At 43.4% G+C, this 27,436-nt stretch overlaps 1 protein-coding gene across 2 annotated transcripts in view; it reads left to right on the forward strand.

Moving 5' to 3' along the window:
• BSDC1 (BSD domain containing 1) overlaps positions 1 to 27,436 on the forward strand; it is a 52,452-nt gene that overhangs the window by 2,582 nt on the left and 22,434 nt on the right. Inside the window, exons 2-7 of one of the 2 annotated variants that reach the window (XM_073615364.1) lie at positions 8,961 to 9,021; positions 15,455 to 15,514; positions 16,204 to 16,320; positions 16,592 to 16,759; positions 16,842 to 16,896; positions 20,347 to 20,462. In XM_073615364.1, the coding sequence (XP_073471465.1) occupies positions 8,961 to 9,021; positions 15,455 to 15,514; positions 16,204 to 16,320; positions 16,592 to 16,759; positions 16,842 to 16,896; positions 20,347 to 20,462 (577 nt within the window). The remainder of the gene's footprint in view (positions 1 to 8,960; positions 9,022 to 15,454; positions 15,515 to 16,203; positions 16,321 to 16,591; positions 16,760 to 16,841; positions 16,897 to 20,346; positions 20,463 to 27,436) is intronic. The other variant, XM_073615365.1, reaches the window with a different exon arrangement.

Consider the following 27,436-nt stretch of genomic DNA (forward strand, 5'->3'; position numbering starts at 1 on the left):
ATGTTAACAGTCACTGCAGGCCATGTCTGTTAGATTGAGGTAAGTATGCATCTGTGGAGGGGGAAGGGTGGGTTTGTTTAGGTCAGGGCAGATGGGCAAAATTGATGAGTGCATTTTGTCTTAAAGGGCAATTATCCTTCAACACTGTGGGGTCGAGGCCAGTCACATGTTTGTCTTTCTCCTCTCCAACATTCTAAAATAGGAGCGGATTGTTCTCATGTAGAATGCAGGACTACTTGTCCTGCATTGTAAATGGTGATATCAGAAAGCCTTTGGCAGAACAACAAAGGTTAAGCGGCTTCGAAGGACCAGTTGCAGGTCGTGGTGGAAGTTTGCTAGAGCAATAAAAGTATTATAGCCTATTCTCTACCTCTAGACTTAAAGTGATACTAAACCCACAACAGTAAAATCGGTCTGTATATACAGTAAAGCATGTTTGTTATACTCACTGTAGAACCTAAGGGGTTAATCCTCTGAGTTGTGTAAAAAGGCTGTGTGATCTTCTCTGATCCTCCCCTTCTTCCGCAGTCTCAAAACCATATCCTGATACAACAGAGCCTTGGGGCACTCTGCACATGCTCAGTTTGGTGTGTATTGCAAGAGTTTTTTTTTTCCTTGGGAGGGTGCATGTGATCAGCACAGGGCCAATCAACACTGTCCAGATAGAAGGTTAGGGGCCCTACTGCCTCATAGGACAATCAGAGGAGAATGAAAACTTCTACAAGCTTTAACCAAACACTGATAGATGTCACAAGACTGCTATATACTGCTGTTGAGAAAAGGTATTTAGCAGTTTTTTTTTTACTAAAATAATTGCATTCCCATGTTCTGTGTACTGTGGGGGGCCAGATATAGTGAATGCAGAGTCCTGGGTTTAGTAACACTTTAACAAACGTATAACCTATGCAGTGTGGGGAGGCCCTGCTGCAAGAGTCTTTTTTTTTTTTTTTGCTGCTTTCCAGAGTGGGGCCTTAAGCAGTGTGTTAAGGCCTCAGTGATGTCATACTGCTGTTTCTAAATGGGCCCCTAAATGTCATTCAGTTACATTTCATTTAAAGTGTATGTCAAGGCAAAAAAATGCAATACATCTACAATTCCTGTGTTTTATCCCTTTAAAAACCCTGTAAGTGCAGAGAATTACTTGTTGATCTGCCAGGCATGCGCTTCTAAGCCTTTTGACAACACACAGCATTTTTGTGAAGTGGTGTCAGCCCCTGCCCAATTTCCTGCTGAACTACTGAACCACTCTCACTTTCAGATCTCTTCAAGATAAACACTAATCATTCTGTGGTCCAAGGTAACAACCAGTAGGGATTAGCACACTTTGAAATGAACACAAAAAAAGTGTGCAGAGGATAATGGAGAGCTCTGTCTTTCTGACAAGATCAACAGGTTTTTTTTTGCACTTGTAAACAAATCTAACAAAATGCTGCCAGTGGTGTATTAAGCAGAGAAAATAATTGCTTAGGGTTTACATATACCATACATTTTAAGGCTATTTTAGGTGGATTGATGATATTTTGTTTCTGACATTAGTTTGGGATGTGTTTTTGACACATGTGAAAAGCAGTGTTTGTAGTTTTAGTTGGATCTCGTGTATCATTGTAAACGCAAAAGGCAGTTATTGTTCTCTGCACCCTGGCTACATCAGGCTGTAGTGGTGAGTGCCCCCATCCATCTGATATACTGTATATTGGGCTCATTGATCCCTACAGGTACTGATGTGGTGGTGTGCACTTGGCTCTTTTGCTGAGTGCAGTGCAAAGCATCCAAACATGTCTTATCAAGGACCTCTACACTGCACTTGCCAAACTGATAGGTGCAGGGCTGAGATTATCTGTTAAAGTGTTGCTAAACCCACAACAGGAGAACCAATCTGTATATGCAGTAAAGCATGCTTGTTATTCTCACTGTGGAACCTAAGGGGTTAATCCTCTGCATTGTGTAAAATGGCTGTTTGATCCTAACTTCTGTGACCCTCCCCTTCTCTTACTGTCCCTATTCCATCTGCTGATAGAACAGAGCCTTTTGGGGTAACTCTGCAAATGGTCAGTTTGGTGTGTATTGTAAGAGGTTTTTTTTTTTCTTGGGAGGGTGCATGTGATCAGCACAGGGCCAATCAGCACTGTCCAGACAGAGGGTCAGGGGTCATGCAGCCTTATAGAACAATCAGTGCAGAATGAAAACTCCTCCTCCAAGCTTTAACCAGACAATGATAGACTGCTAGATACTGCTGATGAGAAAAGGTATTTGGCAGTTTATTTTTACTAAAACAATTTCAATTCCATGATCTGTGTACTTTGGGAGTCTAGATATAGTGAATGCAGGATCCTGGGTTTAGTAACATTTTAAGCATAAGTCTACACCTGCCAAAGCTGACTTTATTTGCCCAAATACAGTAACCTAAAATAGTAAATGATGCTTGTTTCTACTGATAGTAGTGAGTCGTGTTTCCAGTGTACTGGCTTTCAGTTATAATATGCCTTGATTTAGTCATTTTGGTATAAAACCTTAAACACTGGTCATAGAAATGGCCACTCTTTTTTGTGTTATTTTTTGTTGTAACAGTAGTAGTAAGCCATTTTTCCAGCCTCAGTTATCTGCCTTCTCTATTGTAATAACTTGGACTTTATTAAAGGAACATTTTGTTGAGGAAGTATGGAGATGACTAATGCTAAACCTCTAAAAATACTAGTTATCTGTTACTAGTTACTTATTAGCGTCACCATTTTTATTTGAGATATCATTCACAGGTTGATACACAGAGGATAGCGCAGCTTCTTTTTTGTTGCACTTACTTGGCCCTAACACTGATCTAATAACTCTGGTGTTTTGATTCACTAACTTGGAATTAGCATGTCCATCGGCATTTTGGACTTTTTCTTACTTCTTTTGTTTGCTCTAGGGTAAGAGACTCAGAAAAAGTTGAAATTAGATGACCTGCATCACAGACAACCAGAAGTGTTCAGAATGAGGGTGGCAATGGCTGTCCCCACATTTTGCTCAACACACTGTTCCTTTGATCCTGCTAAGTGAAGTAAGCTCTCATCCACATGCCTACAGTGCCCTGGGGGGTCCAAAACATAGGAAGCTCTAGTATGCAAATTGCAGTCCAGATACTGTGGCCAAGAGCTGGGCACTGCCTGATTTGTGATGTTTTCATTCAAAGAGATGGACTAGTAGTGAAACAATAGATGGCATGCCCCAGGTCTCACACTTGAGACGAGTTGTTTGCATATCTGTGTCATGGATTTTGAGGCATCTGGGGTGCTCTGGAAGAAAGTTTACTGACATGGTCTCTGGAATAGCTTAGTTCTCTTAGCACAGTCCTCCTGGTGGAACCAAAGGTCGCAGCAAGTATTAGAAGGTCACACCATGCCACTTTTCCTCGTGATCATTCCTTGTGTGACTACAGATTGCAGCAAATTTTGGGGGGGATGGGGGTGAGGCACTTCACACCACTTTTCCTTGTGGGAGCGGGGGTCACTGGCATATTTATGGGGAAATCCTGGGGTAATTGGCAGACAGCTGCTTATTAACTCAGTGCCCTCTTGGCTGACTTGGACCACTGTTCCCAGCAAGGCTCCCTATATACACGTCAGCAGGCCTTGTCTCATTGATGGCAGAGAGAAAGGTATGCAGAAAATATCTTCCAAAGGTAGAGAGGAAAGTGGATACAGGTCCCTATGCAGTGTTCCCTCAGGGTCAATTTTTTTTTTCCCCATTCTGCTCTGACTCTTTCCCCCTATCTGGTATTTCCACTACTTCTGGGGCACCTTCCTCTAGTTCCTTTGTAAAAAGGGAGGAATTCACATATGCTATCGGTAGTGTACAGCAAAATCTTTCCAGAATATTTGTCCGTGTGGACCACCTTGGTCGAAATTGGAAGCATTCCCCCTCTCCTTCCTTCCTTATTAATCGGTGGAGGAACCAGTAGGAACTGGTAGAAGGGGATGCAGAAGAATCCTCATCTGAGGAGTCTACTCCTGAAAAACCCCTACTTCTGAAGAAGTCAGGGGTCACAAACTGGCGGCCCTCCAGCTGTTGCGAAACTACAAATCCCATGAGGCATTGCAAGGCTGACAGTTACCATCATGACTCCCACAGGCAGAGGCATGATGGGACTTTGAGACTCCTGCCCTGGGACATGGTTTATCTCAGACCCAAAAGGCCTTTAAGTTTTCTTGCAGAAATTAGAATAGGATCACACAGTAACCTCAATCCTTCTTTGTACATCCACATTAACCACTTCCTGTCCATAGGATGTAGCCGTATGTCCTTTGAAGGGAAAGGTGTTAACTCGGTCATCGCATTTTTTTAGAAAGGAATTCTGATATGTAAGATTTCAAAAGTGTGCCACATCCCATGAAGAATAGAGAGAAAAAGAACCCCTGGGGGTGGGATTTTATAGGCACGACCAAAAGACAATACAAATTAAAAATAATAATTTTAATTATTTTATAGAAAAATACATGAAATATTGAACAAGGTCATGTACATTGAAGAATCAAAATATGCAAATTGACGATACAAAAATCCTATACCCAATGCGCTTCGGAGATGAGTGTTGTCTCCTTCATCAGGGGTTAACAGGAAATATATATAATATCTTGTTCAATTGCACATACATGAGATCATCCATATTCATTTTAAAAGAAAGACTGAAAAAAAAAAAAAAATATATATATATATATATATATATATATATATATATATATATATATAATCTGGACTATGCCCCAAATCAATAGAGAGGGGTTTTACCCCTAATTGTGGAGAGGCCACGTGTACTGGGGCCTACAAAATGGGAATCCCAAAATGTGAGGTCACATTAAACACTGGCAGCCAGGCTTGGAAGGACAGAAAAATCAGAAAATCAGGAGATGAGGAGATACTGTAGAGTGATCCAATAAGATAAATCACTGTTGTATTTAAGGGTGTGAATGTATTTAATCTCCCATCAGCATCTCCGGTTGCGTCCGGAGATGCTGATGTCACCCTGTTTTTTCCTCCAATCTCTGAAGTTGATCTGGGACTGAACTTGAGTACAATCAATGGTTATATTTGCCCTGGGCAGTCTTTCTTCAGAGACAGGTTGCTTATCATTACTTTGTGTGTGCCTTTGTGCAAGGCATTATGTGTGTTGTTCCACTGGTAAGGACTCTGCGGAACCTTAACTTGGTACTTCCAACTGGGAAGGTTATCTTTCTGGTTTCCATTACTTTAGCTTGCAGAGTTTTAGAATTGGCTACCCTTACCCGTAAGGAACTGTTCCTGGTGCTCCACTGTGATAAGGTGGTTTCTACATTCCATCTCAGTCAGGATATTCTGTTCCCATTTCTCTGTCACAAGCTACAGATACGAGGGAACAAGGCTCTTCACACTTTGGCTGTGGTTCGTGCCATCAGGTGTTAGCTGAAGTCAACTGCTGCTATTTGTCAGTCAGATTCCTTTTTTGTGCTTCCTGAAGGCCCAATGAAGGATCACGCAGCTTCCAAGGCTACCATTTCTCGACGGATCTATCAGTTTATTTCTCAGACTTATGATCTAAAGGGCAAAGTTCCATCCATCATTTTCAGTGACAGCTCATTCAGCTAGGAGTTTGGGTGCTCCTTGGGCTATTTGACATCAGGCTTTGGTAGTTTAACCGCTTCCGTACCGGGCCAATTCTGGCATTCCTCCCCTACATGTAAAAATTATCTTTTTTTTTGCTAGAAAATTACTCAGAACCCCCAAACATTATATATACCTTTTAGCAGAAACCCTGGGGAATAAAATGGCGGTCTTTGCAATTTTTTATGTCACACAGTATTTGCGCAGCAATTTTTCAAACACAGTTTCTTTTGGAAAAAACACTTTCATGAATTAAAAAAACCCCAAACACTAAAGTTATCCCAATTTTTTTCACATAAGGTGAAAGAAATTATGTTACGCTGAGTAAATAAATACCTAACGTGTCATGCTTTAAAATTGCGCACAATCGTGGAATGGCGCCAAACTTCAGTACTTAAAAATCTCCATAGGCTACACTTTAAAAATGTTTACAGTTTACCAGTTTAGAGTTACAGAGGAGGTTTAGTGCTAGAATTATTGCTCTCCCACCAACATTCTCGGCGATACCTCAAGTGTGGTTTGAACGCTGTTTACATATGCGGATGTGACCTACGTATGCGTTCGCTTCTGTGTGCGAGCAAGGAGGGGACAGGGCGCTTTAACTTTCTTTTTTTTTTATTTGTATTTTAATTTATTTGTACACTTTCCTGTTTTTACATTTTTTTTTTTTTTGATCACTTTTATTCCTATTACAAGGAATTTAAACAAATAGGTATAGGGCATGACGGGTCTTCTTTACGGAGAGATCTGGGATCTACAAGTCCCCACATCTCTCCTCTATGCTGGAAAAACCTGAGATCAAAATAAAAAAAAAAGTTCTCTGCTTCCCAGTAAGTTTACATCTGCCGGGGCCGGAAGTGACATCATAACGTCGTGCCCGGCCTCCGAAGGCCATAAAGATGGCTGGGGGCCATCTAGTCCTCGGTCAGCTCTATGGTAAATGGTCGCAACACAGGCGCGCCAGTAGAAGCAACGGGGGGGGGGGGGGGAGTCTCTTCCCGCCACCTGTAAAAACAATCAAGCGGCTGAACAGATTGTTTTTTACTTTGCAGGTAATCGCCAGCAAAAAAAAAAGATATCTGAATGATGCCTGCAGCTGCAGGCATTCAGATATCTCCACTCAAAGACTAGGGCGTCATAAGACGGCCTGTGGTATGGAAGTGGTTAAAGTGATGGTAAAGCTTTAGAGGTGCACCGAATGGAAATTTTGGTGCCGAGGATGCACTTGGCCAAAACCCGAAAATTACAGTTTTAAAACAAAAATATATAATTGTATTGCATTCGACTTTTTAACCACTTGCTGACTGTCTCGCACCGATATACGTCGGCAAAGTGGCACGGGTGCGCAAAACAACGTACCTGTACGTCGATCTGTCATCCGCAGCTAGCGGGCATTCGAACGCCTGCTGCGGGAGCGTGCCTGCGGATCCCGCGGACTCGATGTCCGCCAGTGGCCCGTGATCGGGGCACGTAGGACGGAACGGGGAGATGTAAACAAGGCATTTCCCTGTTCTGCCTAGCAACATGACAGGGATCTACTGCTCCCAATGTTCTAGTCAGCCCATCCCCCCTACAGTTAGCACATGCTGAGGGAACACAGTTAACCCCTTGATCGTCCCTGAGTGTTTAACCCCTTCCCTGCCAGTGACATTTACACAGTAATCAGTGCATTTTTATAGTACTGATCGCTGTATAAATGCCAATGGTCCCAAAATAGTTGCCAAAGTGTCCGATCTGTCCGCCGCAATGTCGCAGTCATGATAAAAATCACAGATCGCTGCCATTACTAATAAAAAACGCAATAACTTTTATGTCTAAATATGTAGAAGAATACATATTGGCCTAAACTGTGGAAGAAATTTTTTTTTGGGGGGGGGGGGGGGATATTTATTATAGCAAAAAGTAAAAAATATTGCTTTTTTTTCAAAATTGTCGCTCTTTTATTGTTTATAGTGCAAATAAAAACCACAGAGGTGATCAAATAACACCAAAAGAAAGCTCTATTTGTGGGAAAAAAAGGACGTCAATTTTGTTTGGGTACAACGTCGCACGACCGCGCAATTGTCAGTTATAGTGACGCAGTGCCGCATCGCAAAAAAGGGCTTGGTCAGGAAGGGGGTAAATCCTTCCGGGGCTGAAGTGGTTAATTAACTCCTTGGAGCCGGTGGGTGCTGGCCCCTTAAGGGGTTTTACGGGGCGGGGCTTAAGGTCATGTGACCTCCATTATTTTTTACGGCGCTCACATGAGCGGAAATCTCCCGTTGGCATGGAGTGATCAGGAGTTTTCTGTCAGGCACTGGCAACTGTACCGGGAGTGCGCAGGCTGTCCTCGCATCGCTGTTTGCACTAATGCACCAAGGCCCGGCCGCCTAGAAGCCGCATGTTTGTGTGCAGCCAGCGCCAATGAGTTAATATAATGAATTTAAATGAATATGACGTTATTGTCACCCATTATTGGCACCTTTAGCACAAGAAAAGTTTAAGAAAAATGTATCCCTTTTAAATTCTATGTATGTCCTTCAGACACAGCTGATCACAGATCGGGGTAAAGGGCCAATCACAGCTGACCTTTACTACGTGATCAGCTGTGTCCAATCACAGCTGATCACAATGTAAACCCACTTGCCGATTATTGGCATTCCTTTCCTTGCGCTGTCACAGCGTTAAGGAGAGCAGAGCCGGTAACCGGCAAGTGTGAAAGGGGATATCTACACTGATAATCAGGGCACTGATCACATTCACCAGTGTCCTTATCAGTGCAGCCCCAACAGTGCCCATCAGTGTCTCCTATCAGTGCTGCCTATCATTGCCCATCAGTGCAGCCTCATCAGTGCACATCATTGAAGGAGAAGAATTACCTGTTTGCAAAATTTTTTAACAGAAAAAAAGAAAAACATGGTTTAGCAAAAAATAAAAAAAACCCAGTGGTCATCATTAAATACCACCAAAAGAAAGCTCTATTTGTGTGAATATAAATTATACAACATTCATATGAGTACAGTGCTGCATGACCGCACAATTGTCATTCAAACTGCGACAGCACTGAAAGCTGAAAATTGGCCTGGGCAGGAAGGGGGGAATGTGCCCTTGTAGGCAAGTGGTTAACAAAAAAAAAACATTTATTTTGAATAGAGTACGGAGGGGTTAGCATCCCTTTATTGCTGGTATTGAACACCTGGAAAGCAAGCGACTATAAGAATATTTTGACTGTATAATAGTTCTACTTAAAATGATTCTTCATTATGTTAGGGAAGAAGGCAGCCTACTGTAACTACATATATTTTCATCATGATCTGTACTAACACAAACCCATATGCACATAAATTTGTATATGTCTTTCTTGCCAGGGAGGATGGAGGCTGGTGGAGAAGCTGGCTACAGCAGAGCTACAACAGCGTACGAGACAAGGTAAATGCTGAATCTCATATTTCTGAACTCAGTTAAAGTTGTGAATAGCAGTTGTTTTTAAAATAGTTTGTCAGGTATTGCGAGGTCTTGCAGCAGAAAAAAACTGACTATACACTAAAAAACTGTCAATACACTATTAAAGTGATTCTACTGGCTCACCTTATCTTTTATGGTTGCACCTCCCCTCCAGATGCCTGCTTGTCAGGCTTATCTTAAAGGGGGAATGGTGGGATAGTATGGGACAGTTATTGATTTGCTGATAGCTATCTCCTACAGCTGTTAGATTAGTGTTTTTATTATTTCCACAACTTTGCTTAAGCCGGCTATACATTGATCAAACTTTGTCCGGTTCAGCAGGGACTGGCTGAATTTCAATCCATGTATGGGCACTACCAATCGACTTCTGTACAACCGCCCTGTTGGATTTTCCCCACTCAATTAGTGTTGCAGGCTGTGGCTGGCAGCGCTGATCAGTGTATTCTGACAATAGAGAAATCTCCCTGCTCTCAGAATACAATAGCTCAGGGTGAGGATTCCTCCATCCACATTGAGTAAATGGGTGGGGTAATAGGGTCAGTGGTCACTGGTGGAACAAAAAACTGACTTATCAATGGTCTACCTTAGAGCAAGTCTAAAGCCAGGTACACAGTACAGTTTATTTTTTTTGTGCAACTCTTTAGATTGCATGAAAAAACCTGACAGTTCCTGTTGGAGCCACTGTACTAGCCATGCAAGGTTAGTTCAGCGATCTCCCCCGCTGAGCTGTTGTGTTCTGATCAGCGCTCTCTGCCATTGGCTAAGAGCGCTGATCGGGAGTCAGTCGGCTACTGGTTTTCCAGCATGCACGTCTGTCAGAAGCCGGCAGAACAGACAGTCATCCACACGAACAGAATGTCAGCCGGTGTTTTTTGTACCAGCAAATGTCTCCTGACATTCTGCCCATGTGTACGGGGCTTTAGGTTAGGTCCACTTTACTCACTCATGCATTAGAGAAACTGGAACGCATCAAAAAACATTATTTTGGACTTTACTGACATGACAAGAAGCATACAATATGTACGTAAAAAATTGCTTTCTCCTATCACCTTCCAGGACGGCACACCTGAGAGATGAGGGCTCCTCCCTACAGGAAACACAATCACTTGACAGCTTGTTATAAGTCCCCACACTTCCCCTTGATCCTCAGTATTGATTGTGTTTCTCCCGAACACAGCAGCATGTTTGTTTTGTTAAAGACCGAATGACCGGGGAGGGTCTGATGGTCCCCTGTTGAGACAGGTTTTAGGGAAGCCAGGGAGGGCTGAACTAACCTGCAGGCTTGTCCTTTCCCACGGGTCGCCCCCAAGTTTGCATCAGCGCTCTGGCCACAGGGAGTGCGCGCCATCACTGGGACTGTTTGACTCACCACCGCCATCCGCTCTCCTTCATTGCCTAAAAAGTTTCAGGAAGTGCTGCCTTCCAAGCTTCACTCTGAGGCACGGCCGCTTCACAGGAAGTGGGCGGCACTGAAGTCACAGCGCAACCCGGAAGTACTAGAAAAGAGAGCAGGCAAGGCGGTGAGAAGCGTTCAGCTGGCTGTACTTTCCCCGCTAGTGGTACCAGCAGCCCAGGACCTGCCAACCTCCTCATGGAACAGGAGGAATGGAAGGCAACTACAGCTGCGGGCAGATCCAGGTCGGGGCCTGGTGAGTACAACCCCTCTTGGAAAGGGAGGTGGGGAAGGGGGTAAAAGATCCCAGATTCTAGATGTAAAGAATCATGAAAGTTGTCAGGACAGGCTGGACATTACCTTACCCTTCCTCCCTCCCCAGTACAAGCCCGCAGCTAGGGGGAAGACAGATAATGTTATATACTATGTCTCTTGTCTTACAGAATCCCCCAGTGGAGCCCAGGAGGCCCCAGATAAACACCCTCCTGCCAATACAGGGCATAGCTCCTCAAAAAAATGTGGATACTCTAAGGACAAACTTCCCAAGTCCCACTCAAAGCCCTTCTGCTATAAGTGTATAAACAAACTAGCAGGAAAAGAAGCCTTGGCATTGATGAAAAAGTTTCTCTCATCTATGCAAACAGAAATGCTGGCAACAGTCAAAGCCTTCCGTGATGCCGCCAGGCAGCCAACAACTCAGGGCCATGAGGCAGAGGAGCTCACCCCTAGAAAAGGCACATCCTTTCAGGAAAGCCTCTCTGGAGGGGGTCCCAGTGCCCTTCTCCTACCCTCGCAGTCAACCCCTCTTGCCCAGATAGACGAGGAAGAGGAGGATAGCGGGGACATGGAAAGCCAGGCTAGATCTGAACGCAGCTCAGATGGTGAGCTGGATCCAGATATATTAAGCCAGACTCAGGAAGAGTCCAGGTTAAGGAGACACCTCATCACCGTAGGGGATCTGGATGGACTCCTACAGGCAATATATGCTACTGAGGAGATTCCAGAAGCCCCTCGAGTGACCTCAGCACAAGACAAGGGATACAGAGGGCTGGGCAAGGCTCAATCCAGGGTGTTCCCACTCCATCAATCCCTGAAGGAGCTAGTCCTACAGGAATGGAGGGAGCCTGAAAGGAGGATTGTCAGACAGAAAACTTGGAAAAGGAGGTTTCCTTTTAATCACACTGATGAAGAGACATTTTTTAAGCTCCCAAGATTGGATGCCGCCCTGTCTCAAGTCACCAAGCTGTCTGACCTCTCCTTTGAGGACACTGGCAGTATCAAGGATCTGATGGACCATAGAGCAGAATCCCTTCTGAGAAAGGCTTGGGAAGCTAATACATTAGCCATGGGTCCAGCCTTAGAAGCAGCCTGCATAGCCAGGAATGCAGATTTCTGGGTGGAGAAATTGACAAAACACCTAGCGCAGGAACCCGAAACGGGTAACATTCTTGATTCATTGTCAGTGATAGGTAAAGCTGTAGCTTACCTTGCAGACGCTGCAGTCGAGTCGGCTAGAGCCTCGGTTAAAACGGCCGCATTCAGCCAGGAGAGCTGTTTGGGTTAAGGCTTGGGAAGGTGATGTCACGTCAAAAGGATAGACTGTGTGGCCTTCCCTTTCAGGGCTCTTTACTGTTTGGTCAGGGCCTAGACAATGTCTTGTCTAGGTCCTCAGAAAAGGGTAAAAAATTCCCAATAAAGGCAAAGAAAGAAAAAGAAAAATTTGAAAGAATTTTTCGAGGCCTCCCCCGGGACAACCGCAGCATAAAGCAAAAAAGGAACCCATTAAAAGGTGGGGCTATAGTAGAGGAAAACAAAGGAACAGTGTGCTGTTTTCCTCTCCCAAGGTTGGCACCAAAGAAACAAAGTGACGCCAAGATCAGGGTAGGGGGACGGCTGTCCCATTTTGTCCCTCAGTGGGAAAAGATCTTGGACAGCAGTTAGATCTGCCAGACCCTGCGAGATGGATATCGTCTGGAGTTTTTGGAAAACCCCCTCTATATGATTACCCTAACTCATCTCCCCAGGAATGTCCTGAAAAGAGCTGCCCTCCTGGAGGGTATCCAGGAATTGGTGAAATAGCGAGTGGTGGTGCAAGTACCAAAGAAACAACAATATTCTACTCCCATGTATTCGTTGTTCGCAAGCCGTCAGGAAAGTATCGGCTGATAGTAAAACTTAAAGAACCTGAACAGGTATCTGGAATACAAAAAATTTACTATGGAGAGTATCTACTCTGTACGAAAAAACCACATGAAGGAGGCTTTCATGATGACTCTGGACCTCAGGGATGCCTACCTGCATGTTCCAATTCATATGGATCATCAGGCATTCCTGAGGTTCGTAGTAGCAGTCAGAGGAGAGATTTTTCACTGGCAGTTCATGGCCCTTCCTTTTGAGCTAACAGCCAGCCCAAGGATTTTTACAAAAATCCTAGCCGAGGCAGTAGCCTTCCTACATCTCCAAGGTATATCTCTGATTCCATACCTGGGCGATCTATGGATCTCCGGACCATCAGTCACACAGGTCAGATCAGATACCAACAAAGCTATGTCGGTTCTAAAAAACCTCGGCTGGATAATCAACATGGAAAAATCCTCCCTCGAACCAGAACAGGTCAAGACCTTTCTTGGTTACAGGGTGGACACCAAACTGCAGAAGCTCTTCTTGCCAGAGGACAAGGTGGCAAAACTAGCTTCTTCGGTGAAGGATCTGATAAATACCCCGTCACGCTCCAGAAGGGAGGTGTTGAGAACCTTAGGTCTGATGTCAGCAAGTATACCAGCCATAGTCTGGGCACAACTCCACTCAAGAGACCTTCACTTCTTCCTTCTGTCTTCATGGGACAAGAAGGAGTCCTTGGATCAGGAGATATTACTAACTCCTCAGGTCCTGTCTTCCCTGGAGTGGTGGACAGTCCCCAAAAACCTAGAAGGGGGCAGGCCGTGGGCTCAGTGGAATCCGGTAAAAGTTACCACCGATGCCAGTTCCTGGGGAATGGGGAGCCCACCTAGGAAAAGAGAAAGCCCAAGGCCAATGGAACAGCTCGCTAGGTCGGATGTCATCCAACTACAGGGAGCTCCAAGCAGTGGGGGAAGCCCTAAAAGCCTTTCAAAAGAGCATCAGGGGCAAGTGAGCTCCGACAATGCCACTGTAGTAGCATACTTGAGTCACCAGGGAGGCACCAGATCCAAACTCCTGCTAGAACTGTCCAAGCAGATCCTGGGGTGGGCTGAAGGAAGGATTCTCTCCATCTCGACTGTCCACATAAAAGGGACAAGCAATATGGAGGCAGACTTCCTAAGCCGTCAGCCGATAAGACAAGGGGAATGGGAACTAAACCCCGAGGTATTTCAAACCCTGGTGCAACGCTTGGGAAATCCAGAGATAGACCTGTTTGCCAATCGGCAAAACAGGAAGGTAAAGAGTTATTTCTCGATTTCCAAAGAAAGGGAGTCAGGGGAACTAGACGCACTGACTCAGACTTGGCATTACAAACTGTTATATGCCTTTCTACCACTAGCACTGATTCCACGAGTTCTTCAGAAACTCAGTCAGTCCCCCCGGCCAGCTCCTTCTGATAGCACCCTGGTGGCCGAGGAGAGCTTGGTTCGCAAACCTAAGGTCGATGGCAGTGACAGTACCACTGAAGCTCCCGAACAGACCGGACCTTCTCAGGCAAGGTCCAGTACTTCATCCAAGGCTGGAATTTTTTCAGCTGACGGCCTGGTTAGTGAGCGCCAGATCCTAGAAAACAAGGGCTGCTCAGAGAGAGTAATAAATACCCTCCTCCTGAGTAGAAAAACAGTGACTAAAAAGATTTATTCTAAAGTGTGGAAGACCTGTTCCTGGGGTAAAGAAAGGCAGACAACCTCCAGCACTGTTCCAGTTATCTTGGACTTTCTCCAGGACGGAGTAGACCTGGGCCTAGCGGTCAGCACCCTTCGGGTTCAGATAGCGGCCCTCTCTGTCTACCTCGATGTAAGGTTAGCAAAAGAAAACCTTATCAAACGTTTTCTGTTGGCCAGGGAAAGGATTTCCCCTGTAGCCATGGGATTTACGAGGGTATTAAAGGTGTTATCTTAACACCCTTTTGAACCTATAGAAGAGGTTCCCTTTAAGTTTCTAATTTTAAAGTTATCATTTTTGTTAGCAGTTACTACGGCCAGGAGGGTCGGGGACCTGCAAGGGCTGTCCATGAAGGAACCCTTCCTATCGGTAAAGCCAGATAGGGTCACCCTTAGGGCAGATCCCTTATATCTACCAAAGGTAGCATCTTTATTTCATAGGACGCAAGGCATAATATTGCCATCCTTTTGTGATAAACCAAAAAATAAGACAGAAGAGAAATTTCATTGTCTAGATGTAAGAAGGTGTCTCCTTACCTATCTAAGAGGTCCAGTCACCTGCTAGTTCTGTACGCTGGATCTAGGAAGGGGCTTCAGGCTTCAAAAGCCTCAGTTTCTAGATGGATCAGAGAAGCTATCTCAGTAGCATATGAGAGTTCTGGAATTCCAGCGCCAGCAAAAGTTAAGGCTCATTCAACCAGGTCACTAGCAACATCCTGGGCTGAGAAAGCAGGGGGCTCTTAGGAACAAATTCGAAGTGCGGCCACCTGGTCCAGTCAGGATACGTTCCTAAAGCACTACTGTGTGGAAGTTTTATCATAGCAAGACTTGACTTTTGGTCGGAAGGTCCTACAAGCTGTGGTCCCACCCTGAAGGTAGGCCTGTGTTTTCTTGATTATCCTCTCACGTGTGCCGTCCTGGAAGGTGATAGGAGAAAACCTACGTTAGACTTACCGGTAATGGTAGTTCTACGAACCTTCCAGGACGGCAGGCCTACTTCCCACCCTACGTGGAGGGAAAGAAGGTAAACGCTAGGTGGTAAGTACCTATGTAGAGCAATGCTGCTTGTGAACCAGTTCAGGATTACTTTTACATACTGAGGATCAAGGGGAAGGGTGGGGACTTATAACAAGCTGTCAAGTGATTGTGTTTCCTGTAGGGAGGAGCCCTCATCTCTCAGATGTGTCATCCTGGAAGGTTCGTAGAAATACCGTTACTGGTAAGTCTAACGTAGGTTTTTATTGCAAGACTTGTTATATTAAAACATTGAACCACTACACGAGTTTATAAAAACTACAAGATAGAGCTATTTGCACAGATCTTGAGACCACCTGCACATCATATGAATTTGCAATTAGTACAAATACATAACTGATTGCCTCATTCATTAAAATAAGGTGATTCCTCATGGGTTTGATGTGTTTCATGTTTTCTGCTTTTACAGAACTCATGAAGAGAACAGCAGTGGTCACTATGTAAGACAGATAAACATTGAATACAACATATTTTTGCTCATTACTCATACATTAGTTTGCAGCAATCATATGATTCTGTGTCAGTACCCACAGTGCCAAGATATTTTGGCTTATGGTGCCTAACATGCTGGATTTGGATACTGTCTGCCATTAGCTAGAGAATACAGTGCTAGTTCCAGGGATGTCACTTTACTGTGTGTGATGTATACAAAGCTATGGTTTGCCTGAAAACTGCCATCAATTAACAGGGGTGACAGCGGCAGCTTCCTCTATTGGATGGAGTCTTATCTGTAATGTAAAACATTTGCCACAAGATGTCCCCTTCAGCACATTTTTTTGGAGTACATAAACTTGTTTCCATTTGGATTCAACTAATGTAAAATGTGCCTTTTCTTTTTATGGTCAACACATACTGACTTTACTGTGTGCTTAGTCTTCAGAGGCTTTGGAGTTTATGAAAAGAGATCTGTCAGAGTTTTCCCGGGTCGTGCAGCATGACACAGCTTGCACTATTGCTGCCACAGCCTCTGTCGTCAAAGATAAACTGGCGGTGAGTATGAAACAATTTATAACAAGAATAAAAAATTATGTTAAGCTGTTGCTTAGTTTGCATGTATTTACTGATTGATCGCTTTGCCTCAGATAAGCTGTACCTGTGAATTTATTCAATGAAGGTATGTTCTGAATGATGCAATGATCATGCGGTAACCTTTTATGATTGGGTGACAGATCTTCGAATTATAATTGTGCAAATGTGTAATTTGTTTTCTTCTGTTTTCTATTGCTTAGAAATGGCAAATAGCACATTTTGTGTTTTGCAGGTTGAAGGATCTTCAGGCACTACAGAAAAGGTGAAGAAAGGTCTTTCAGATTTTCTAGGAGTCATTTCTGACACTTTTGCTCCATCACCCGATAAGACGATTGACTGTGATGTTATTACACTGATGGCCACACCTTCTGGAACGACAGAGCTATATGACAGTACTAAGGTATACATAATTGTATTTTTTTGTAGTAAGCATGAGCAGTATTATCATTTTTTTAACATATTTTCTTTTTTTCCCTTTTCAGGCACGTTTATACAGTTTGCAGTCTGATCCAGCAACATATTGCAATGAACCTGATGGTAATTCTTTCAATGAAAATTTTAAAATAATGGCCAAAATACTAACTGAATACACATTTGTAGCTCATTACAATCCCTAACTTCACTAAGGGATGGTTAAAGCTGAATTCCTGTTACTGCATTATTTGTGTCAAAATATAATGCATGTGTTATACCTAATAGGTGGAAGGGGGAGCAATAGGAGCCAGCCAGGTGTTGCATACATATGTGCTGACAACAAATATGTTGACAAAGGGGCAGATCAGAGTGAGCAGTGGTGTGAGCGGATTCTGCTCCTTCACTGTACAGTCACAGGCTGGGGACAGAGAGGCGAGCTAGCTGTAATGCTTAACTGCAGCAGATAAAAATCAGGTCACCAGGCTGGCTGTGCTTCGTGGCAGGGCTGTGTAAGTCTCAGGACTGGATGGACAGAAAAGAAAAAAGTTTGGCAGGTAACACATTTCTCATATGTATTTTAGCTATTTATTTAGTTGTTTGCCTAGTGTTCAGTTTTAAACATCAACAAAAGAGCTTGGACCTGCAAAGTAGTTTCAGTTCTTACTATTTAAGCTGTTAAATTGTATTTATCTGCATGGAATCCAGCATTCAGACTTTGCTTCCAAAAGGACCAGGCTGATAAACAGTGAGCTGAAGGACTGCCAATGCTGTGTTTTCTTTATTGCAAACCATAAAAGCATGTACAAAAGGTTCACTTATGATGGAAGGTGCCCCCCTCATAGATATACTATTGTGCTGTCGCGTTGGAGTGATGAATGCCAGTGTCCCAGCCTAACTGACCCTGTCATGACTTGACAAAGGTGCAGTGGCCCCAAAACATGTGGTTATGAATATCAGGCGAAGCTTTTCAGCCTCCAGGAGTTTCCTGCACTGTGACAGTGACGTCAGTTCTGGCTTTCGGTTCCCAGTATTCTTGCAGTCTGGCGCATGTCCCTTCTTGCTTGCAGTGACTCTTCCGCCCTCACGTGCTCATGTTTTGCTTGTGGTGTTCCTCCCCTCTCCTATTTGATTGGCCACAGGCTGGGACACTGGGATTGCTCAATCCATCATGGCAGCACACTAGCCTATCCATGAGGGGGCACCTTCCATTGTAAGTGAACATTTTTGTACATGCTTCTATAGTTTGCAATAAAGAAGACACAGCATTGGAACTCTTTGGCCTCACTTTTTAACAGCTTGGTGGTGTCGTCCTTTTGGAATCAATATAGTGTTTCCAATAGCCCCCCATCCAATATTTGCTCCATCTTTACTAGCATTATAGGATGTGTCAGCATATACAAAGGATCCAGTATGAAACACTTCCTCTAGACTAGGTGCTTGCCCATTTGAGTTCCTTTTTACCTCTCCTGATGCTCCTTGGTTATTGCCAGCAGCACCAGTATAGTTGGGACTGTTTTGTTTTAATTTAATCTTGCACAATCATCATTATTTTTTTATTTTATTCATCCATTACCATTACATTTTGTTTTTTGGTGCTATTACATTATTTGTGTAAAATAAATTTTAGCGGGTAGAGTTTTATGGCAGACTTTGTATATCTCTTTGTATATCTCTATCTAGAGAACAAGTCTAAGAGTGTAGTATGCTTTAAATACTTGCAGGTTATAGCAGCTGCTCTAGGAGTCATGCTACAGATTACATTTTGCTTCAATGACCTCATAACAGAGTATTTCTCCCTTGATAAAGGTACTGGTACATACTGTAGTTAAGATGAGGACTTGTAGATATTCCAGCATTTAGCAGCACATAAAGGCATAACCTTATGCAGATTACATAAAGCGGATCTTCACTGTATCTGAGCACAACAAACCAAAAACACGATTTCATTCATTTTTAATATTCAAAGTAAACTATCCCATCCATCCATCCATCCATGTCTCCATGCTTTATTTTGTTGATAAATCACTTTGGAAAACACCCCCTAGCATTTCTTGCCATGGACAGATGATTCATGTAGCATTTACTTCCTGGAATCCATCTACCCTTAACTTAAGCATGCAAGCAAGAGAGTGTGCTTAGCTGAGAAAACCTCTTCTCCTCCTCTCCTGAGATGTATGACATAATTTGCCTAGGCAAGAAAAGCCAGGGAGTAACTGAAGAAATTTAAAACAAATAAATATGATATACTTTCCTATATATTTACGAATGCTAGCAGTGTGAGGAATACAAATAATCAATGTTGGTTAGGAGAGTGAAGTTCCACTTTAACCATCTACAAGTAAACTTTTATGAGGGAATCGACTGCCTTGTCTGAGCGCCTGCACAGGAAAGGAAGCTGTGAAGCAGGTGAGTTGTGACTGAGTTTGAAGAGGAGGGGTAGCTGTAAGTCACAAGTAAGGATGGGCTTGGGCGTGTTCGCAGCTCCACATGCCTGAGCCCACCAGGAAGCTCACACTGCACAGCGCTAATCACAGTCATTGAGATATTTCCCGATCTGTGCAGCCATGGATCGGGAAATGTCTCACTGCCTGTTTCTTGGTCACAAGCTATTCTCTTGGCTGGTTAAAAAGCAGAAATATTTTTTACAGAAAAATTGGGTGGATTTGATTTAACTCAAGTTGATTTAATTCTCAATTTAATGATTTAATTCACTAGTAAACAGGCTTGATTTAAATCATTTTTAAAGAGCAGCTGTCATATCCTCCTCTGACCCGCTGTTGACTCACCGACAGTCCCATTCACTTTAATGGGAAGGCTGGTGATGTGACAGTGACACAGCAGGTGAGTTGATGCCCGCTAACAGGCGCTGCCATGGTGGATCTGAAATGACAGGTACTCTTTTTAAATGTAAGGACTCATTCTTGCTGGTAGTTAGAATCTTTAATATTTGTAAACAAAATGAAGGTTTCCTATTTAGAATAATAAGCTGTCAGGTTAGTAAAACAGCGATATCAGAACCGATTCAATCATATCTTATCTCAGCTTGCAGAGCATGGATTCATTGAATGAGTTTACCAAAAATTTAAATATTGCAGAATATGCAGCCTAATGCTACATAACTAAGCTCCATTTTATGCTGTAAAGTAAATTAGTTTTCTATTTAAGGTACAATAATATCTTTAGTTAGATTTTTACTCCAAAAGCAGTTTATTAAAATAAATTTGATTAAAAATAAAAAAAATCAGATTTAAATAATAATAAAAAAAAATCATCGATTTTTATCCACCCTGCAGAAAAAGGATATTGTTCAGATGGAATGTGCAGTCATTTAAGGGTTGGATTTTATATTGGTGGGTAGCTTAACAGCTTGTGTTACTTGGGGACTGGCTAGAATATACAATATTTTGTGCATTCTATTTGGTATACTTCTGGATTTACAAAAATATACACCTTTCTAAGGCTGACAAGTTAAAATTGCTGCCTCATGACTTGGCCCTGGTTACTGACATTTTGAGAAATTTGTCCAGACTTCCATGATTACAACTCTTACAACACATAATTTACATATGACAGGCCCTCCTGAGCTGTTTGATGAATGGTTAACCCACTGGAACCCGGAGCAACGGAAAGCAGAAATATCCGAACTTCTAGTTTCAAGCCCATCAATCCGCGCACTCTACACAAAAATGGTATGTGTGTTTTTGTAGTTCTGTTTATACCATTGTACATGCAAACCACCTGCTCAGCAGGGTAATTCCGAGACCTGTAATGTTTCTCCTCCTGCAGCAAATATCTAAGTTGATTGAAAAGATAAAACAGATTGGAGATTGTGGCTAGGACTTTTAAAAGAGAAGTATGGGGTTCATTTTTTTTCAGAACCATACTTACCTAGGTGGATGCAGCATCGGTCCCCCCGCCAATCGCTCGGTTCTCAGTGCTCCCTGAGCAGAGAGCTGGTAACTGTCAGTCACCGCTCTCTGCTCTCACTGAAGCGCTGAGCAGTGGAGGGGGCAGGAGCAGGTGGCTCAGGCTCTCAGCGGCAGGCTGAGCCAGATGCCGGTCCAGGCATGTGGGCAGATTCGACTTCGTTGTAGTGATCTTGCCTGACCCCAGACCGACTCTGTAATGTCAGCGGACAGTGGGCTTTAGCCACAGGAGAAGTACAGCCAAACAAGCTTTGGCTGTACTTCTCCTTTAATGAGGACAGTGTAGAAACAAGTTCTTCCTGGGAACACCTTTTGGTATTTTGTCATCATCCAGACCGCTAACAGGTTCAGTTGTAAAGTGCAGAGCTAATATGCCTGATGGAGACACCTCACATCTACACACTGTATAGCAAATACGGGTAAGTCATCCATGCAAGTGTTTTGTTACACTACCCCCAAGTTATAGAACTTGCTTTTTTTTTTTTTTTTCTGTTTCAGTATGTTAAAGTAGAACTTTAGGCAAAACTTTCATTTTGGATAGAGCAAGGGAGGGTAATGACCCCTGTCAGATTTTTTTTTTTGCCATCTGTGGCCCTTTTGTGGAGATTTCCCTTAAGGAGAGTCACCCTATTTGTCCCATCCATTATCATTGAAAGTGAAAATAAAAGAAAATCCAAAATTTTGGGTTACCCCCAGAAAAGTAATAGCGGGTAAATCTTCCAATGGGGACACTAGTTCTGGTGACCTGGGGGGCCCAAAGAACTACCCTTAATTAGCAAGGATTTCTTATCACTTCCTGTTTGGCTATGGGACAGGAAGTTAATGGGGACACAGACTGCAATAAAAACTGACAAGAATTCTAATCCCTCTTAACTCAATCCAAAAAAAAAATAAAAATAAAACATTTGCCCTTAGTTATACCTTAATTTAGGTTTTAAAGCCAATACTACATTAATACAAACTTTTATCTAACATCTCAGTAGATATTTACTGTAGCTGATACAGTTGTCAGCTATAGGAAAAATATAAATGAATCATCTATTCAGTAGTGTAGAAAAAAACATCAATAAGAAAATATGTATACTGTTTGGAGTTGTATAAACTTGGCTAGTAACTATAAGTGGGGGAGATAGAAATTAAGCAAGAGAGAGAATTATGAGAAGGACGCAGCTAGGGAAGAATTAAAAGTCTGGGGAAAAAAATAACTAATGTCACATAAGATCCTACTGTTAATTATAAGTCTTAAAGAAAATTTTAGGCTATGTATACTTGTACTGAAAGCTACTGGGAGGTTGTAGTTTATTCTATCGTAGAAGAAGTAACATATAGCTTATTTTTATGAAAGCGGAAACTAAAGTTCAGCTGTCACTGACTTTGAGCAGGCAGGCTTTTTATTGCAGAAAAGAAATGCAGTGCCTGCCTGTTTGTTCATGGCATTCTCTGGCTTGTGAACATAGCTGCGCATGCACATAGACAAAGATGCCAGTGTGGGACAGGGACAGTTGGGAAAAAAGGCAAGTTTCGCACCCTTTATTTTCACTTTAATTTAACACTGTTTACTAAAGAAAAATGAACAAAAAAAACATATATCGTTCAATAAAATAACCCAGAATAAAACCTTGATAAAGTATTGGGTTTGCCCTTTTAATAGAGTAAATGGAAGCTGTGTGAAGTTGGCACCCCATGTTTGTAAAACGTGAATAAAAATATACCATTCGTTTGTGCCGCGTTTGTGCTGATTTGTGCCGCAAAAATGAGCGTTTGTGCCTGTTCGGTTTCTGAGATATTAAACATTCAATTTAATGCAAGCCCCGCCCACTTTGCACCCCATGTCCCTGAATTTTAAAAACAAACGCGCCATTCGTTTGTGCCACGTTTGTGCTGGTTTGTGCCGCAAAAATAAACGTTTGTGCCGCTTTGGTTGCGGAGATATTGTGCGTTATAGTTGCTGTAACCCCGCCCATTTTGCACCCCATGTTCCTGAATTTTAAAAACAAACGCGCCATTCGTTTGTGCCGCGTTTGTGCTGGTTTGTGCCGCAAAAATAAATGTTTGTGCCGCTTTGGTTGCGGAGATATTGTACGTTATAGTTGCTGTAACCCCGCCCATTTTGCACCCCATGTTCCTGAATTTTAAAAACAAACGTGCCATTTGTTTGTGCCGCGTTTGTGCTGGTTTGTGCCGCAAAAATAAACGTTTGTGCCGCTTTGGTTGCGGAGATATTGTGCGTTATAGTTGCTGTAACCCCGCCCATTTTGCACCCCATGTTTCTGAATTTTAAAAACAAACGTGCCATTCATTTGTGCCGCGTTTGTGCTGGTTTGTGCCGCAAAAATAAACGTTTGTGCCGCTTTGGTTGCGGAGATATTGTGCGTTATAGTTGCTGTAACCCCGCCCATTTTGCACCCCATGTTCCTGAATTTTAAAAACAAACGCGCCATTTGTTTGTGCTGTGTTTGTGCTGGTTTGTGCCGCAAAAATAAATGTTTGTTCCGCTTTGGTTGCGGAGATATTGTGCGTTATAGTTGCTGTAACCCCGCCCATTTTGCACCCCATGTTCTTGAATTTTAAAAACAAACGTGCCATTCGTTTGTGCCGCGTTTGTGCTGGTTTGTGCCGCAAAAATAAACGTTTGTGCCGCTTTGGTTGCGGAGATATTGTGCGTTATAGTTGCTGTAACCCCGCCCATTTTGCACCCCATGTTCCTGAATTTTAAAAACAAACGCGCCATTCGTTTGTGCCGCGTTTGTGCTGGTTTGTGCCGCAAAAATAAACGTTTGTGCCACTTTGGTTGCGGAGATATTGTGCGTTATAGTTGCTTTAACTCCGCCCATTTTGCACCCCATGTTCCTGAATTTTAAAAACAAATGCACCATTCGTTTGTGCCGCGTTTGTGCTGGTTTGTGCCGCAAAAATAAACGTTTGTGCCGCTTTGGTTGCGGAGATATTGTGCGTTATAGTTGCTGTAACCCCGCCCATTTTGCACCCCATGTTTCTGAATTTTAAAAACAAACGTGCCATTCATTTGTGCCGCGTTTGTGCTGGTTTGTGCCGCAAAAATAAACGTTTGTGCCGCTTTGGTTGCGGAGATATTGTGCGTTATAGTTGCTGTAACCCCGCCCATTTTGCACCCCATGTTCCTGAATTTTAAAAACAAACGCGCCATTTGTTTGTGCTGTGTTTGTGCTGGTTTGTGCCGCAAAAATAAATGTTTGTTCCGCTTTGGTTGCGGAGATATTGTGCGTTTATAGTTGCTGTAACCCCGCCCATTTTGCACCCCATGTTCTTGAATTTTAAAAACAAACGTGCCATTCGTTTGTGCCGCGTTTGTGCTGGTTTGTGCCGCAAAAATAAACGTTTGTGCCGCTTTGGTTGCGGAGATATTGTGCGTTATAGTTGCTGTAACCCCGCCCATTTTGCACCCCATGTTCCTGAATTTTAAAAACAAACGCGCCATTCGTTTGTGCCGCGTTTGTGCTGGTTTGTGCCGCAAAAATAAACATTTGTGCCGCTTTGGTTGCAGAGATATTGTGCGTTATAGTTGCTTTAACTCCGCCCATTTTGCACCCCATGTTCCTGAATTTTAAAAACAAACGCGCCATTCGTTTGTGCCACGTTTGTGCTGGTTTGTGCCGCAAAAATAAACGTTTGTGCCGCTTTGGTTGCTGAGATATTGTGCGTTATAGTTGCAGCAACCCCGCCCACATTGCACCCCATGTTCCTGAATTTTAAAAACAAACGCGCCATTTGTTTGTGCCGGGTTTGTGCTGGTTTGTGCCGCAAAAATAAACATTTGTGCAGCTTTGGTTGCGGAGATATTGTGCGTTATATGTTGTCAAACCACATTGACTTTACACCTTGTTATTAAAGCTTACATACAGAACCTAAACTCAGATTGGGTTTCCTTAATGTAAAGCTCCTCCCACTGTACTGGCACTGCACTTCATATTGTACCCTGAAAAAGGCACCTCTGCCGGGTTAGCCCCTCATATCAAAATTTTTGAAAAAATCTTATGCAGTTTGTTAGATCTTTGTTAGATCAGGTTAGATCAACCGTTGTCTGCGTTAGATCTCACACAGAAGAAGCGATATTAACAGTTATTTGCTGGGGGGGCTAACCCGTCATCAGCCCCCCCTTATCAAAAAATTGACCAAACAGTTAGCTATTTTGGAAGCAATTTGTTAGATCCGGTATGATCAAGTGTTTTTAACGTTAGATCTCACATTATTAGAGACTTATTAAGTGATTAATGAGGGGGGCTGGCCCCCCCTTATCAAATTTTCGGGCCAAAAATCATTCGGGCTAATAGATATTCGTTAGATCCGGTAAGATCAAGAGGTTTTAACGTAAGATCTCACATCATTTCAGAGATTTCATATTCTTTGCCAATAACAACATCCAAGTTAGTAGTTAATTGTTAGATGAAGTTATTATTGCATTAAACCTAGCATGCACATGGCAGAAATCAGTAATAATCGCAATGTAAGTAGGGATAAAAGCTTGTTGCAGTTTGATCAGTGAGATGTTTTATTTAATCTATGATAAATACATAACAGTTCGTTATTTTATATGAGAAGTTAGGCCCCCGTGGCAGTAGCTTAAAATTAATAAATTTTGGCATCGCTGCTCTAAATTGTGGGCACAACTGGAACAGGCCCAGACTGACATTCTGCTGCCAGGGGCTCTGTGGTGCTATGACCAACTACCACCTGTGCTGAAGTTACACCCCATATTGGGTACGACACTCCGCATATGCTCCCAGGTCAGCACACAGAACCGGCTTTCTTCCCTGATTCCCCATTGCTCCCTATCATAGAAAAACCGTGGTTCCTCCCTGGTCTGGAACCGCAAATGTTTCGGACCCTAAGCCAAACAGGTAGGGTCCAGGCATCCCACTTCCTAACGGGAGGCCAATGGCCTTCCACAGTAGTGCTAATGAGCCCTTCAAACTTTCCTTGTGGACAGCGCTACAATTACAACACTTTCTCAATACTTTGCCTAATTCACAGGGATTTAATCGTCCCCTGACGTCCTTTGAAGCATACTGTTCCAAAGAGGGTTCCCTTCCACAGGCTCTATCCAAAACATACGCCCTCTTGAACTGTCCGGCTGAACAACCACACTTACCGTTCTTGAACAAATGGGAAAGTAAGCTGGGGCGTACATTAACATCTGCTCAGATACAACATGTCCTCAGATTTTCGTTGAAATCATCGGTTTGTACAAAAATTAAAGAGACCAACTATAAACTGTTAACAAGGTGGTACCTCACCCTGCAACTACTGACCAATGTTGGAGATGCCAGGGGGATGGAGGAACACGACTTCACATATTTTGGTCGTGCCCTAAATTGATCCACTTCTGGGAGACAGATAAACCACGCAAAAATTTACGGAATACAAGGTTCCTGGTGATCCAGCTTTTTCCTGCTACATGTCTCCTCCATCTGAGCCAAACTCTATAAAAACTCCATTCCAAATGAGATGGAAGATCGAGTACTCACTGCACAACACCAACAGGAAAAATACTCTAACACTTGGGGACTATGGAACCAGATTGTCGACTCCGCAGAGGGTACTGCCCTTCTTGGGACTTAATGTCACAGAAAAGTTCCGGAGCCCATTCATCATAGTTATCCTGAACCAACGCCATTTCACCCCCCCCCCCAGCCTTACCTCCCCCCCCCCTTCTATCCTTTTACCTTTTCCATCCTTTTTTCCTTACCTTCTTTGATTATTGAAAATGAGAAAATAGTTTTGGGCGACAGCGGGTCTTGCTCCACAGCCCATTTTCCATCTTTAATAAAAACTGATAGGCCAGGAGGTAAGCAGCCTTTTGAGCAGTGTGCCGAAAAATGTTTTCAAAGAAATTGAGCGTACCGATTTTATAACAAAAAAAGTCAACTTCACAATCTCAATCACGAAAAGGATTTTTTATAAAGTAAATGCTGTAAACTACTTTAGCAGTGAGAAATTAACATCCTGCACTCTCACGCCTCAGATCAACCCCAATTCATACACCTTCACACCTCAGATCACTGTATCACCTGAAAATCTGCCCCACCACTGTACCCCCCTGCACATCTGCCCCACCACTGTAACCCCCTGCACATCTGCCCCACCACCGTACCCCCATGCTCTTCTGTCTCACTGCTGAACCATCTTCTCATCTGTCCTAACACTGAACTTATCTGCTCATCTGCCCCACCACTGTAACCCCCTTTCTCATCTGTCCCACCTCTCTAACCCCCTTTCTCATCTGCCCCACCACTGTACCTCCCGCACATCTGTCCCACCTCTGTTCCCCCTGCTCATCTTCCCCACCTCTGTAACCCCCTTTCTCATCTGCCCCACCACTGTAACCCCCTTTCTCATCTGCCCCACCTCTGTAACCCTCTTTCTCATCTGCCCCACCACTGTAACCCCCTTTCTCATCTGCCTCACCTCTGTAACCCCCTTTCTCATCTGCCCCACCTCTGTAACCCCCTTTCTCTTCTGCCCCATCACTGTACCTCCTGCACATCTGTCTCACCTCTGTTCCCCCTGCTCTTCTGCCCCACCGCTGTAACCCCCTGCTCATCTGTACCACTAATGTACCCCCTTTCTCATCTGCCCCACCTCTGTAACCCCCTTTCTCATCTGCCCCACCTCTGTAACCCCCTTTCTCATCTGCCCCACCTCTGTAACCCCCTTTCTCATCTGCCCCACCTCTGTAACCCCCTTTCTCATCTGCCCCA

Source organism: Aquarana catesbeiana, linkage group LG02 (assembly GCF_042186555.1).
Source record: "Aquarana catesbeiana isolate 2022-GZ linkage group LG02, ASM4218655v1, whole genome shotgun sequence".
Lineage (NCBI taxonomy): Eukaryota > Metazoa > Chordata > Amphibia > Anura > Ranidae > Aquarana > Aquarana catesbeiana.